Here is a 16,040-nt window from a genome sequence, read left to right on the forward strand (position 1 = left end):
CAAACGTTAGGAAAAGTGAAGGAGAACATTCTTCTTTTTTAAAAAGTCTTAATCAAATGAACCTGTTTGTTATCGTTTTGGATAAGTGATGATGGTGTGGTGTGTTCTCTTGCTTTAGAATGTGTTCTTCTGACCTAACGCAGATTTCATGTAACAGCCAGAAGTGTTTTTTAAATCTTCCCATTAGTAGACAAAAGTGTGTCAACATTTTGCCCTCTCACTCGGTGATGATACAGAGTGTTTCTCCAAAGGCGAGCTGAATATTGACCAGTCTGGAAATTTAAACAGGAACATTCTCTCCTTATGGGTCTTGTAAAAATATGATGAAATTTGTTTTAGTACACTAGTGCCTGAATAGATTTAGACCACTGATGTGATGCCTTAGATTTATGTTTGAGTTATCAGGTGTTTGCTGATACTGTTTTATTTTGTAGACGATATACAGGAATGTGTTAGATGATGTGTACGAATATCCCATTCTTGAGAAGGACCTGAAAGAATTTCAGAAGATACTTGGGATGCATCGTCGTCAGTAAGTATTGATTATATTTGTGATCAAGTCTCCTTTAATTTAGAGTGTAATTTATTTTTGTTGTCATCTTGCTGTAACGTGATGAGTGATACAAGTACTATAATTATTTTTACAAATCATGTCTTCTTTAAACTAAAGCTAGATTATTCAGTCTTCCCTGATTCTGTTGGGTGGTGTGTGTGGTTCAGCAGTCACTCCCATCAATTTTGGTTGGGATGACTTACAAGTAGAGTGATACTTTGTGGAAAAGCTGGCAAAATTTCCCTCAGAAGCTGCAGTCTGTGACTTCAGATGGTACCTTCATACTCATTCTCTCTCTGCAATCTGCAGTACTGAGAATCAAATCTCTTGCAGTAGTCATCGCAGGGTTATTATTTTACTAATAATTATGGTATTTGTAAAAGATATTTCCTTGGCATGTTTATAATTATGGTATTTATAAAAGATATTTCCTTGGCATGTTTTTCCAACAAATGGAGTTTGTTTCTGTGGTTTAGCTGTTGGGGAAGTGGAAAGAGCTGTGTCCCCAAGGGTGACCCTGACTGCTTACCCCTGGGGCCTAAGCTGTGTCCGTGTTCTCTGGCAGCTCACGGGCTGGGAGCATTGCTTTTCACTACATCGATTGTGCAAGTTACAGAAAAGTTTTCTGGCTGAGCCAGACACCCTTAGCTTTCCCTGAAGTAGCTCTGCAGCCATTCTGTGGTGACCATTTAATGTTAAAAACTTTCCGATGTTGTAAACTTTGTAAAAGCTAAAACTTCCTTTTCCTAAGCTTTGGCTGGAAGGAAAAATTGGATTTTCCTTTTTGTTTCAGCACTGTAGATGAGTATTCACCTCACCGAAAGGTAATGTAAACCTATTTGTTGCTGGTTGCTAAATAACTTACAATCTCACTTTCTTCCCCTCTGCCCACTTCCCTCTCTTTTCTTGGCTTCTCAGCTGAAAGTGACTGGTGGCCAAAAACATGACAGGATACATCAGTGAGGTTAGATCTGCAATGTTGCTTAAGGAATTTTTATTTTCCTGCCAGTGCAGCCTGGATATATCAGCTGTGTGAGCTAACCTGCAGTGGCTGTGACAGTATTAGCATCTTAACAAGATGCTCTGAGATGTCAGAATTCAGGAGAAAGGCCTGGGAGCGTGTCCCCACCGGGCTGGAGAGATGTAGCAACCTGGGCAAACCAGGCTGAGCACCGGCATTGACATGGATGTCAAGTAGACAGAGCAAAGGGGGGATTTGTTGTGACAGGGACAGAGAAAGGAAGTGAGGAACATGAATCTGTCTATTTAACCGGAGGGAGAAGACGCAGCCGGAGAAAGTTGGCATACAAACTGCACAGAGGTGAACTGCTGTGCTCGTCAAATTTACTGGGCTGAAGCTGAAGTGTGTAATAAGCTTAAAATGTTACTGTGGAAACGTGGAAGGCAGAACATGAGATTGTAGTGAAATTGCTAAATAGGCTGATAGGTACATAGGAAATGTATATAAGAATAAGTGTATAAGAAATGGGCTCTGAACATGACTACAGAGAACCTTGAATTGTGCAGGCTGCTTAGCCTTGGGATGTCCCGCTTCCTACAAAATCCCCACCTTGGCCATTAATTAGTAAGGCAACTCCCAGTTTACTGGCCCAAGAAAGGGTGGGTGGATTTCCTATACAGAAACCTTTTTGGCCAGACATATGGGCTGAATGCTGTGTTCTGTGAATTACTGCTTTGTAAAGGGCAGGGATGCAAAGAATCACTGTTGTCTTTTTTTTTTTTTTTTCTCCTCCTCCCACTCCCTCACAGAATAAAACTTTTTTCCATCAGTTCAGTCTAAAGGAGAACTGGCTGCAGCACAGAGGAACCATGAATGAAACAGAAGAAAGTAAGTATGATTGAAAGAGTGGAAGAAAAACTTCCAAACTGCAAAATTGTTTCTCGAGGGCTGCCCATAATGTAAATTTTTTTTAACTGACATACAGCTTCTGAACAGGACCTTAGGGCTACGAAAGAAGAAAGATATGACTGTGTAAGGTTACCTTCCTACCTCCGACTTTGCAGGGGTTCAACAGTGACATGGTATCTCAAGGGGTTTTTGCCCTGTCCAGTTCCTCCAGTAGCCCTGTAGCAGAGCTGTGTGCCTCCCAGGAGTGCTGGTAGCCCATCCACCAGACGTAATTCCTGCTCCATTTCATGCTCTCCGTTTTTTGACCTAGATCTTGGTTGTGAAAGGTGAATGAATAAGCCTGTCACATGAAATGGGCCAGGATCTGCTAGCTCTGGGAACCTGCCTTAGTTCCTTCTCTCCTTGAAAATGTCTCCGCGTGGAGTGCAAGGTGCCACTTCACTTTAATTTCAACCGTTTCAAAATGCAATTTCCCTTCATAGCTGCTAATGCAGTAACACAGTGATGCTGTCACCCTCCTGTAATGCCTGCACGAGGAAGGAGGCAGAGAGGAGGATAACACCATACACACAAGCAGCGAACAGGCAGAAGGTCCTCCTACCTGGAAGTCTCGCCCTTTGATGATATCTTTGTTTCTCACTGGGAACAAAACTCCGGAAGTTCACTTGGAGTCAGTATATTTTTAGTGCTCATTTGTGACAGAATAAAAACTAAGCTCCTTCAATGCCAAGTCTTTCTGCATTGATAGATATCCTCTTTCCATGCTTCAAGTATAAGTTTATTTGAGGTTTATGTTATCAAGGCTGCTTCTAAAAATATTATTTCTGGATGAGAACCCTCACACTCATTCTTCTTCTTAAAAAGTTGGACACAGCTCATAGATAAGTGGGGAGGGAAGTGTGCTGGCACAAGAGAGGGGACAGACAGTGTGGCTGTGGGGACAGGAAGGGCAGTACCCAGCAAGGCCAGCCCCGACTGCGTTAAATTGCTTTTATCTCACTCCTTGAGAGCATGAACCACAGAAGATTATGGGATTGAGGAAATGAAATAACAAAAGTGGAGTTGGGGAGAGGAGAGACGGATGATGAGGGTGGACGTCTAAGTTGGTGTGGTGGAGTGCTGCTGACCAATGGTGCTTGTGGAGGATGGGTCTGTCCAAGCCACACCACGCCACTTGGCTGGAGGCATTTTATTTCCTAATGTAAGCATTACGAGGGCAACTTGCAGCCCATGGCCGCTTCCTCCCACTGGCATTCCCTCCTGCACCTCACAGAGGAGCAGCACGGGCTGCTGAAGAGGTAGCATTGTCCATGCCAATAGATGCCGCAGATACAACGTTGGAAAGGTGCATGGGGAACAGGCTTTGGGAGAGTCAGAATGATGGTTGTGCTTGAGGACCTGACCTGTGGGTTGGTTTAGTTCAATGTTAAACAAAGAATATGTCAATAGCCCAGTTATAAATTAGCATTGCTGTCATTGTCCCCTCCCAAATGACAGAGAGGAGGAGATTTCAAACAAATTCGCTGTAAGCAAGTTGTGTCGCACTCTGCATATGGAGTCCAAATATTCCTGTCAGATTTTTTAAAATTTATTTTTCTACCTAGTAATTTAGCGTGCAATTTGATGTCTCTATCTTTTCATGAGTTATATCCATTCTGAAGAGAGATTCTGCCATAGGATGAGCATCTGATTTACTGTCTGTCAGCAGAGACAGGTTAAGAAAAAATTATAAAATCAAATCACTTTTCTTCCCCAAGGCTAAATGTTAAGTTCCTCCTTCCTTCTCATCTTCATTTTTTCTTTACTACAACACACGAAAAAGATATTCTTGAGGACAGAGTTCTTAACTGCTTCTGGCATGGTCTTAGTTAATGAGAGTGCCCTGAAGCCATGAAGATTTGTAGGACAAGCAAAGAGCTATTGCTACATACATCTGTCAATAAAATTAATTAAAAAAATACAGCATTTCTGGAGAATAAAAGTTTTGTCTTGTGGTAGCAGCCTGTCTACAATAAGAAGTGCTAGACTAGAAGGAAAGGGAAAGTTTAATTAAGCACTGAAGTGAGTATGAAGCCAAGAGTTGTGGCAATTCTTATTAGCAGATGTTGTAATTTTTGAAATATTTATGCAAGTCTGCAGCTCTGTTTCTTCCCTTTTAAGGATGGCAGCTGTATTTCAAAGAACTGGCTACGGCAAACTTGGCAAAAGATGTAAACCTAAAATTCTGGCAGGCTGAGAAGAGCATACATCCCTTTTTGTACCAGAAACAAAGTACTAGCTGAGCTGAGCACGTTACTGCTGGGGATCTCCCTCCCAGAGCCGAACCCACTCATGGGCTACAGTGGAAGTGATGAGCCCGGGGAATTTCTCCAAACCAGTCCCTTTTATGTGTGCTGCAAGTGATTCAGGGAAAGAGTTGTCAGAACTAATTGCATTGCTCTTTGGGCAGCTTCTACTGGTGCTAAAATACTCTGGCAATGCAAGTAGTTTAGATGTCTAGACAGATAAGCTATAGCTGGAGTGGATGAAGACTGGAGAGCGCTGTTTTTGCAAAGCCTCCTGTTCCACGTGGAAGTGGAGGTCCAAAATAATTTCTGCAGTGGATATGAAATATACTGAAAGGACGGTGATTTATCTGAACCTAAAAGGAAGGGAGAAAAGATGGCAACAGCTGAGTTTGCAAAGAAGATAGGCAGTAGAGGAGGTTGTCTGTGACAAATCCTCACAGTAGGAAGTCTTAAGTAGGTATTGCTGTGGGGTTCTCTGTTTCCATTTGCTTGCCCCTCTCATTTCTCAGGGAGAGGAGGTGAGAAGGGGGAAAACGGTGACATTTATGCTTAGTTTCATGTCCCTGTGGGTCAGGGTGCAGCAGCCGCCCTTCCTGCAGCCGCAGCCAGCCGCAGCAGCGAGGCAGCCGAGGCATTGCCATGGTCGGGTCTGCAAGATTCTCTCCTGCTCTGTTCAGGTGTCTCTGCCTACCGCTGAGCGTGTCTTTCTTCCTTTGTGCAGTTTTCTGCCGTGTGTATATAACAGAGCACTCCTATGTCAGTGTGAAAGCTCAAGTATCCACTTCAGCTCAGGAGATACTGAAGATTGTAGCAGAAAAGATCCAGTACCCGGAGGAGGAGTTGGCACTGGTGGCTGTCACGTTCTCTGGTGGTAAATAACTTCCTTTCATCTGATTACTTACCTTTTAGTACATCACGTAAGGGAGGGCTGACATTTTCTGGTGTGAGGATACAGCTGTTCTTGTGCAAGCCCACAGCTGGATGACCATGGGAACAATGAGGAGCTGCTTCCCAGAGAGTCGTTTCCATGGCAACAGCTCATTCTTGGGTACCATCGGATAGGGCATCTCCTCGCTAGGAAGGGATTGTAAAGGACTCTGTCTCCAGCAGCACTGCAAGATTTTATTTTTTCCCCACAGATGAATCTCCTACTTCCGTGTTTAAATTAATTTGGAAGGCGATGAGGCATGGTTTGCTTTAAAAATATAAAAGGGAATAACTAATACTATATGCGTGGCTGTTTCCTTGTTTATGGCATGGGTAATGAATATTCTCCAGCAGAAAGAGAGAGACATATATTTGCACAGTTGAAATACTGTGAGCAATCTAAGCAGTACTTTGTAAGGAGTCTTGCTTACAACTGACATTTTTTGCCTATTATTTTAGTGTTTCTCATTGAACAGAAAGGCTTATTGTCTCTTTTTAAGGAAGACCAGACTGATCATGGGCTGATAGTAGGGACCAGCCAAACCCCCAAGATTTTCTTTGGTGTCTGGCAGGTCTCAAGCTCTTTGGTCAGATTGTGTTGCTCATTGTGGAGTCTTTTGGCTCTTAGGGAATATAAAGGAAGCAATTTTAACTAGGTGCACAGAAATGCAAAGCTGGCTCTACAAAAAGGTGCTAAGAGTGTAGAATATCTTGGTCGTATCCTCAGATAACATTAGTTGGTGTTGATCCCCTGGGACAAAGGATGCAGTCTCAGATATATAGCACTCATTGCTACTTCTTTCTCAGTCTAGTTAAATTAAATGTACGCAAATGCTGGATTGTTCTGTTTATTTGATTCAGAATTGGAAGGTCACATTTTTTCCCCCACACCAAGCTCAAGTAAATAACCATTTTTTTGCAGGGCACTGGTGTGGGTGGCAGGGAGATGGTGTCCTGCTCTGGCTATTGAGAGCCTGGGCGCAGAGCGGCCACATGTAGGGAGCATTACAAGTAGGTGTCCTGGCCAGCTGGGCTACATCATTTGCAGGCATACTCTTTTTACCCTTGTGTGTGCCCAAACTCGCCTCCAGTGCATTTTACAGCACTGCAAAATCACTGTGCTGCTGTTGTATTTCAGATCTTTCGCTGCTGTTCAAGAGCAGGGCAAGTTTTGCTCTGATAGCAATAAATCTGGTGCTAACTGCCTACTTAGCTAAAGAAAACCAACAATTCATAAATAATGAAACACACTATTATCTTTAGACCACATTGGTTCCCAAGAAAGCCACAGAATAGAAGTGGTTGCCACTTGGCTGTTCAATAATAAACAACAATTAAAATGCAGGTACAATAGGACTGTCATTTGTACATGACCATTGTAACCCCTAAAATGTTATTTAGTCACGTTGCCTGAATTAATTGGAGATACCACAATTTCAGTATCTTTGTTCTTATGCATTGTCACTCCTGTGCCGCAAGCAATAAAGACCAGCCTGCCACCCTCTTTTCTTTTTTTCTTGTTTTTTTGCTATTTGCATGACTCAGAACTGTCATCTGCCCTCCACTTGGAGGGCAGCAGTGTAACCATTGGAGAAATCATTTTTATTGTACTTCTGAAATGAACAAGCAAGCTCTTTTTATTCAAAATTACCTTGAAAAAAACATACTGGTAGTTCAACATAAATGTTTCTGGTGTCAGCGTGAGCATGGATAAGAGGGAAAACAGTCTGAAATGATGTTTGGCTCTCAGACTCCTCCTGGTCCTACTCCTCCCTCATGGGCAATGAAAAGTCCAAGGTAGCTGTCAACATGCTTGGAGTGCTTTTGGGTCAACATTAATACAGTCACTGTAATCAGATCTCATGTGTCAGGTCACCAGAAGATTACCTGGAGCCCACAGGAAGAGACAGTTTTCCCAGGGCTGTGTTCTGGGTTTTACTTTATTTTTCCCCACACCTTTCTCTGCAGCATCCAAGGTTGCCCAGAGCTGAACCAGTACTCTGGAGTGGAGCCAAAAAACGTCCTTTCTCTTTGTTACCAGTTTAGTGTGTCTTGCTCTTTTACTCAGATTTTTCCTAAATGAAATACTCTAGGTCTACAGGGATTTCTGTAAATACTGTACTATAAAGGACTCTTCAGCTCTGCTCCACGGGGTGAATTTTGTGGCACTGGGATCCTTTAAACTTCTTTACCTGTCGAATGGCCGTAGCTACTGATGACATCTCCACCCCTGCTCTTGTCTGTCAGTGACATGCAGCAGCTCAGTCTCTGGAGGCTGAGACACTTTGCTCTAACAAAAGTCACTACATTTACAGTAGATGCGCTGGGTTGAAGTGAAATGTTCTATAATGCATAGGAGGTTAGACTAGATGATTCAAGGGTTTCTTTCCATTCTATCCTATGTGAAGTCCAGGTTGGAAGCAGATGCTGGAAGTTTTTGTGCTCTAGTCCAGCATCAGAGACATCTCGCCTTTATTGTGCCTGAATAGTGTGGAGGTGATGGTCCCAATAGGGACTGGATTTGATGCTTAGTTCCATTCTAAGAGGCTGATGTGGCTTTACAAATATATTTTTAATGTTTTTCTCATATTTATATACAGCTTTTACTCCTTTTCTGAAGCTTTTGTGTTTTGTTTTCTGTTTTTACAGAAAAACATGAACTACAACCAAATGATTTGGCTATCTCAAAATCTTTTGAGTCCTCCAGTCGTATGTTTGTCTATCGAAAAGATCTGACTGATTCTTTGGTAAGGATCTGTATTGTATACTTCCCATTTTTTATTTGTCTGACTCCAGATCAAGAACTTAATATTCCTTTCAGAGGGCTTTTTCAATACAGAATTTATTTTTTGCTTACTTAGTAAAGCTTACTGAGCGGCTCTATACCTGAAAAAAAAGTATCTTGCATTAAGAGCAGTTATTTGACTGAACAGTAACGGAATTTGTTCATCAATTTCAAATGGACCAAACCTTCTGTACAGCTTAAATCTTTCAATCTACATCAGCCTGACTTGTGCAGGACTGGGTGGGATAAGGATTATTCTTCAGGGCCTGTGTGATTCTTCCTCCCCGCTCCCGCCCCTTGTGCCTCTGTAACACTTAAAGTGGCTGGTGCATAATCATATGAGGTGATGGACACACTCCGTGGAATTACTACATGTAGAAATAGATGTTGTGTGAATTCTACCAGAATTACTGGGTATCAATGTGACCCCAGTGTTGTGGCAGCCCCATGGTCAGTCTGTGGCTGGCATATATCGCTGGTAGTGTGTCCTCTTCCCTTCCTTCAGTCTGTCTCTCCATCCTCTCGCTGGTGCTGGAGAGGGGAGCAAGTTGAAGGGCAGCAGGTCTCCCTCATTCCCTCTGTCCTCAGAAACCAGGACTGCAAACTCTCTCCCCCTATGATTTCCCAAAACCTCAGTGAGGTAGGAACAGTCAGGCGCTCAAAGAATTACTCTTTCAATAGTTTTCTGCTAATTATGCAGATGTTTCAAGGAAAGCACAGGGACAGTATCGCAGCTGACTTTTACATGTTGTCAGTACTGCTAGGATCTGTGCATTTATCCTAGGGATGAGAAATGTCTATTTACATTTTGTTGGATCAATGTGCCCCGAAGAGCTGACATGCTGCTATCATTGTAATCTGTTATCCCCATTATCTCCGGTGTTCTAGCCACCTCTAAAAATGCGAATATTAAGGGAAGGTTTCCAGTGCAGACAGGTGACAGCCAATCTAGTTTCATTAGTTACATAATAAAAATTGTGAAACTTGCTGTAACTGTCAGAAATATAGCACCAAAGTAATGGCTTAACTGATAAGAATAATCTTTCATCTTGGCAGATGGTTCATGTGCCAAGTTTCAGCCTGATGAGGTAAAAAAAACCCAAGAGAAATGCAAACCTTTGAAAATCTGAGCTAATAATGGAAATGTCAAATGACCCTTAACACCAACAGTACCAGTACACTCCACAGTAATATGCTAAGTAACTTCTATGAATCAGGACCCACAGTGGTTTACTGTTTGTTGGTGATTACATTTGGAGTAGATTAATCATAAAATGTATGGATTTATGTTATTTGTAAAGGTGGATTGGAGGGCAAGTAGTGTGTATTTATTCTAAATCCGCTATGTTTGCAGAATGATTCCTTTGTCTTATAATACAAAAATTTCCCGTGTCCTAATTCAGATTTTGTTTTCTGATGGTTTCAGGGATTTTATTTTCATTATGCCGCCTGCTTGGTGATTGTTTTATATTCAAGGTTTAGAGAAAGAGAGAGAGAGGGAGAAGGCCTAATCCAATAGCAAATCAATGATCCTATTGACCCATTTCCTGTTTCAAACTATTTATTAAATAGGCTATAACTCCTTGATTTTGATTAGTGGGGGGGAAAAATCCTCGGAGTGCACTTAGAGAAGATTACTTACTCAGGTCTGTTTGGTACCTTGGTCCTGTAGCTGTTTCACTGCAGAACTTTTGGCATTTGCTGAGGATTTTTTTGCTCTTGGCTATTGATTTAGAACCCTTTTGCTGAAAATGAGGAATTGCAGCAAAGGTCTGTGAGAATTTTGGGAATCAACACCTGGGATCTTGCCTTAGAACTAACAAACTTTGACTGGAGCCTCTTCAATGCAATTCATGAGGTAAGTAGCACCGTATCCACTTCCAGGTATATTACTCTCATGCAGCGTTGTGCCACTATGATGCATTTTAGAGCATCAGTATTCCTTGATGCTCAGTTCACCGTCATGACAGCATGATTTGGCCGCTCTTAGTAGTGGTGGCATAGAGTCGGGTCCAAGAGATGTGTCGCAATCCTTGATACTGAAAAAATTTGTCAAAGGTTTGTAACTTCCCTGTGCTGGGCCATCTCATATGTTCCCTGTATACCTGGTGGGTTTTATTGAGATTTGCCTCGAGAGAGTAGAAGAGCATGATTATTCTCTAAAAACTGTCTGTGTGAGTATGTTATATATGCAAATTGTCCTTTGCATTCAATAATGTTCTGTAAATATAGGACTCCACAAATAGGCGTCCTTGATATCACTTTAACCACAAAAGAATTCACAGTTTCAGCAATTTAGATGGTCGCATTACTGTTCTTGCTATGCTTCAGTGAGATAAAAAATAGTGGGCAGGCTTTACAAAATGGGATAATGGCCCACTTCAGTGCCCACTGGGTTGTTTCAGTGACTTTGATAGGTTCTGGTGTTTGCTGCTGAGTAAAATACACAGTTAACAGTACAAAATGTCACTTGAAAATATTATTCACTGAAAAGCATGTTGGCTTTCTGAGAAGAATGAATGGGAAATTCCCTTGCTTCTCATCAGATGCTTTCCTTGATCTTTCATTTCAGGTACTTTTATTCAGATTAGAGACTTTAAATCTAGAGCTGGTCAAGTGGGTTTTTGTTTTTTTTTCACAGAAATCGAGACCCACACCTCTGTTGATGAAAATTTGCCTATTTTTAGGAAGAAGTTTGAATGGAAATTTTTCAGATTCTGCAATGGTCTGATATGGTTGCTTTTTCATACTGGAACAGAATTGATGAGATACAGAGAGACAGATTGTTTATGTCCTATACCTGGCTGTAGCCAGAACAGGAACTGCAGGAAATCCCACAATAAAAGCATGTCTTGCAGGACTTCCAGTCCACCTGCCTACTGTTATAAGCCTCTAGCCTTTCCTAAGCCAAACCTGGACCCTGAATCATTTGTGGTTGGCTCATGGAGAATGAAAAAATAACCATTTGTAACCAGGTCTTGTTTCAAAAACATACTTCTAAATAATTTATAATTAATTTACATTTAAATTGTTTTTATATCCCTAATAATATTGTGATTGTCTTCTAGCAAGAACTGATATACTTCACGTTCAGCAGACAGGGCAGTGCTGAAAACACTGAGAATCTTAGTCTTCTGCTTCAAAGATGCAACGAGGTCCAGCTTTGGGTTGCCACCGAGATACTCCTCTGCAGCCAGCTCTGCAAACGTGTACAGCTAGTCAAAAAGTTCATCAAGATTGCTGCCCAGTAAGTTACTAAAGTTGCAACAAAAATCCTTGAATTCGCATGCTTTATTTGGTGAGAAGTAGGTGCAAAAGCAAAGAAAGAAAACCAGTTTGTCATCCTGTGTTTTAATAGTGTAGTAAGCATACCTAGATAAAACAGTCCATAAATAACAACAGCAAACACTGGCCAAAACTAGACATGGTAGAGTATATACTGCTCAAATGTTTCCCAGCAGCTTAGCTGCTGTATCTGCAGCATCAGCTGCAAAATCCCTGATGGTACAGATACCTCCTTTCTTAGCAGAAATAACCTGAGGATGGTATTAGAAAACTATTTGAGCAGCAGCACAGTTATTCACCAAAGACTACACGGAAACGAAAAAACTGTTATAATCTTAAAGTCCTACATCTAGAGAGGAAACTAGCTGCAGTAAGCTGTTGCCCCATGTAATCCTCTCTGGAGTACTTTTTTTTTATTTATTGGAGGGGGGGTCTTCATTAATTAGATTTGACGGTCTATTCTTGCACTATTACTAAATAGTGCTGGCATTTACTTGATGCCTTGGAACAGAACACAAATATATACTATACACAGAGAGTTCTTTTCTCCATAATCACCCTTATTTTAGTAACCAAGGAAAAGGAGCAATTTAAATATGTGCAACCATTCTTCTCGCCTCTCTCCACTTGTTGGTTTCTGCAATATTTGAATATGCGTGTTCATGGAAAATGTGTAATTTGTTCCCTTCATCGACTGGGTTGATTTAATTTGCAAGGCACTTACATAGAAAGGACTATTCTCTGCTGAAGCAGTGCCTTTGGTGAAATGAATTCTTCTAATCTAATCTAGTGTAACTCATAAACGTGATTTGACTTAGTTTGCAAGTTGTATGGTATCCAGTAATACGTTCATTTTCTGCCATATCAATGGCCAAGTTTGGTCCAATTACGTCAAAACCGGTTGATCTGTGTGCCTTGCTTGTACCACAGTAGCATTAATTTGCATTCCAGGGAAAGTTGCATCTCTGTCCCACATGAATAGGGATATATTTGTCACCAGACTAAAATGTTGCTCTATTTGAATTAATTCCATCTCTGTTAAGTGAAAAGCCAAAGTTGTGGAGACTAAATAGTTGTCAGTAAACAGTAGACAGGCTCTCCCAGTGCACTGCGGAAGCACCCATCATCATATTACGTAGATGGTGAAATAATGGATACACAAATAAGAGAGTGTGTAGTTTGCTTGGGATCTTTTTTTAATCAGAAAAGCAGCTTTCTGAAAGAAGACATTATCATATCTCATAAATTCTGGAAAAGCTGATTAAAGAGGAATAATTAGGGTGGAAGGATGGTGTGCTAAGCACAGGACTCTCATAAGGAGGCACAAGCCAAGCAGCCCTGATACTTTGTTTATGACTAAGGCAGAGAGGTAGGGAGTGTGAGCAGCTCTGGCTGCTCCCCATTCGCTGCTCCCAGATTTGGCCAGGAATCTGTGTCTCTTGAATTCCAGCTTGTCGGCAAAGCACCAGGACTCAGATCTCATGTTCAGCATTTGTGTGCCTCACTGTTGAGGAACACCTGATGAAGATGGAAGGCTTTTATACGAGGGTGTCAATACATAAAAGGGACACAGTTTCTGAAACAGTTATCTACGCTTCTGTTGATGAGCTAGTCTAAAATAGAAAGCAAGTAATTTGGCAGAGAAAATGAATTAGCATGTTGTTAGAAATTAACATGTTGAGGAGTTAGAGAAACAGGACAGCATAGGGTTAGAATAAATGGATTACAATAGCAGCCTTCTTGCTTCCCAAGCAGTGGCTGACTGGAAAAGATGTACCTTCTCTCCACAGTTCTGTGTGAGAAATGGGCCCATCCGGTAGACTGCTTATCCAGGCTGTGCTGGACACCTTTCTTGTTTTGGAATGAATTAGCTTTGGGAGCTGCCTGACTTTAATGATAAAAGCAGTCTAAGCAACAAAGTTAGGATAAAAGTTAAAGGCAGCTGAAGTGAAGTGAGAAATACACCGTCTCAAGATAGTACACAGCAATGAGTGCAAGCTTTATAAAACTTGTAACAAGTGCTGGCAAGTTTCTGGTCTAAGTCCTTGGCATGTACTTTTCCCTGATGATAAATCCCAGTGAAGGCAGTGTATTAATTCATACTTAAAATTGTCTTAAAAGAGGATTCTCACTCTCACACACATGTGCACATGTAGTTTATAGTGGTCTTCAAGAATCTGCACGAGAAAGGGGAATCCTTTTGTTTGAGAAGGACTTGATATTTCAGGATTTCAAGTTTCCTAACGGACTAGAAATAAGCAGGGTCTGATTGTATATAGTAAAATGTCAAAGAATAGAGGTATCAAACAAATTCCGTAGGGACCTGTATTGGAACCAGTGCTAACTGCAACTAATTTATAGGGATATGTACATTGAACATTAATCAGATTTTCAGACAATAAAAATGATGAGGTATTGCAAATGCATTGGAGGATAGAAAAAAAAAGAATTATCTAAGGAGTCTAGTGGCATGTGCAAACAACAGTAGGATAAGATTTAATTTAGATAGATGCAAAGTAATTCAGCTAGGGAATGCTAATACTGAGCTGAAGAAATGAATGCGTGCTTGTAAAGAACAGTACTGTGACACAGGTCCTTGGGTGATAATAGATGACAAATTAAAGGCAAAGACAAAGTGTGATGTGTTCCAAATAAATAATTTGATATTTGTTTTATATTTGCATAGGAAAAAGGTGTAAGAACTTAGAGCCAAAACAGTAATTATGTTTCTCCTTCCCTCCCCACTGTCTCACTACATCTCCTTGGTAAGAAGGAAACATGAGAGAAAAGTTAAAATAAATTACGGAGAATTCAATGAAGGATAATAACAATATGGAAAAGTAGATTGCATGCCATGACCACAAAGAGAAACTGAAGGAACCAATGATGTACAATTTACAGAAAAGATGAAAAAGGGGATGAAAATATTTATAATATAACAGAATAGAGGTCAAGGAATTATTCTGTGTGGTAAAGGACAGCTGAGAGTAACTTGGACATTGAAAAGGGAAAACTACTTTTGACAGCAAAGGGAAAAGAATAACCTGCCAACAACAGGGTTGATGAGACAGTGGAACATTTGTTAAAAAACTTCTTAGAGACCTCATCACGTAGACTGCAGGTGGTCATGAGAGGACATTTAATGAGTTCATTATGTGGAAGATGATTGTATGTTAGTGCTGAGGGTTGAAATGGGACTCAGTAACCTAGGATACCTGTGCATTCCATTTATCTCTGATTCTGAGTACAAAAAAATCAGAATACAGTGTTCATATTTTTATTCCACAGCTGTAAAGCCCAAAGAAATCTGAATTCATTCTTTGCTATTGTTATGGGTCTCAACACTGCATCTGTCAGCCGGCTGTCTCAGACCTGGGAGGTAAGATGCATCTTTGTATCTTTTAGACCCTGTCAAAACCATTTCTCACAAAGGTTGTATACTGGTGAATTACCTTTTCTTTCTAATTATTGGTTTTTCATGCTGAAATCAAACACGGAGTGAGTGTTGGTAGAGGAAACTTCTCTGTGACCTGAAACCTTATATACACAGCTATTCAAATAAAACTAAATGTGTCCTTCCAGAGCTTTTAAATAAGAACAAAGCAAGGGGATCTTACCCTCTTAAAAAAAAAAAACAGATAAATTATCCTAGCATTTTAAGTAGATGTCAGAACAGAAAGTCTTATAAAGGTGGCTCCAAACAAGCAATACCTTATTATGGAATAATTTCATTTTTAAAAAAATACAAAGTAGAAATAAACCCTCATTAATTCTCATTTATCAGCTCTTTTGCAGCTGCTTATCTTGAAAAACAAAGTTAGGAAATGGGCCATGAGTAAGAAACATGCTGGAGAACAGAGATTATCTGCTAAAGAAGCTATTGGTTGCTAGACAGAGCATGGGATGTTTAGAGGGGGGTCCCACTGCAATCTCTGTTTATATTGTGGCATTTTTTTTCCATCCAAGTAAATTATTGAGTGGTAGTATCTGCAAGCTTACTATATCCGTTGATGAACCAAAAATTGGGGAAGGAGTAATTCAGTGTGATGGGGTGAAGCCTTATCCCTCCCCCATGCCACCAACACCACAAGTGGTCAGTACTCAAAAAATATCAATCTGTAATACAAACTGACAGAGTACAGCTGTGATCTCCTGCCTTGGAGATACTCTTGAGCACCAACAGCTGAAACCAAACGGCCATCAGAGACTTACAAACCTATCTAACACTGTTCAGAGAGAGCAAAGTCTTCCCCGTTAGCTGAAATCATGCATATGGAAACATCAGTGCATATGTCAGAGAAGCAAGGGCAGTGACTGCTTCTGCAGGGAGGA

The 16,040-nt window shown here is 40.9% G+C and overlaps 1 protein-coding gene across 2 annotated transcripts in view; it reads left to right on the plus strand.

The window, feature by feature from the left end:
* The window catches only part of RAPGEF5 (Rap guanine nucleotide exchange factor 5), a 166,060-nt gene that overhangs the window by 131,797 nt on the left and 18,223 nt on the right, over positions 1-16,040 (plus strand). For both annotated transcript variants that reach the window (XM_030008401.2, XM_030008402.2), the window contains 8 exons: positions 435-532; positions 1,347-1,377; positions 2,324-2,402; positions 5,433-5,582; positions 8,288-8,385; positions 10,159-10,281; positions 11,492-11,670; positions 14,997-15,087. In XM_030008401.2, the coding sequence (XP_029864261.1) occupies positions 435-532; positions 1,347-1,377; positions 2,324-2,402; positions 5,433-5,582; positions 8,288-8,385; positions 10,159-10,281; positions 11,492-11,670; positions 14,997-15,087 (849 nt within the window). The remainder of the gene's footprint in view (positions 1-434; positions 533-1,346; positions 1,378-2,323; positions 2,403-5,432; positions 5,583-8,287; positions 8,386-10,158; positions 10,282-11,491; positions 11,671-14,996; positions 15,088-16,040) is intronic.

This window comes from Aquila chrysaetos, chromosome 3, assembly GCF_900496995.4.
Source record: "Aquila chrysaetos chrysaetos chromosome 3, bAquChr1.4, whole genome shotgun sequence".
Lineage (NCBI taxonomy): Eukaryota > Metazoa > Chordata > Aves > Accipitriformes > Accipitridae > Aquila > Aquila chrysaetos.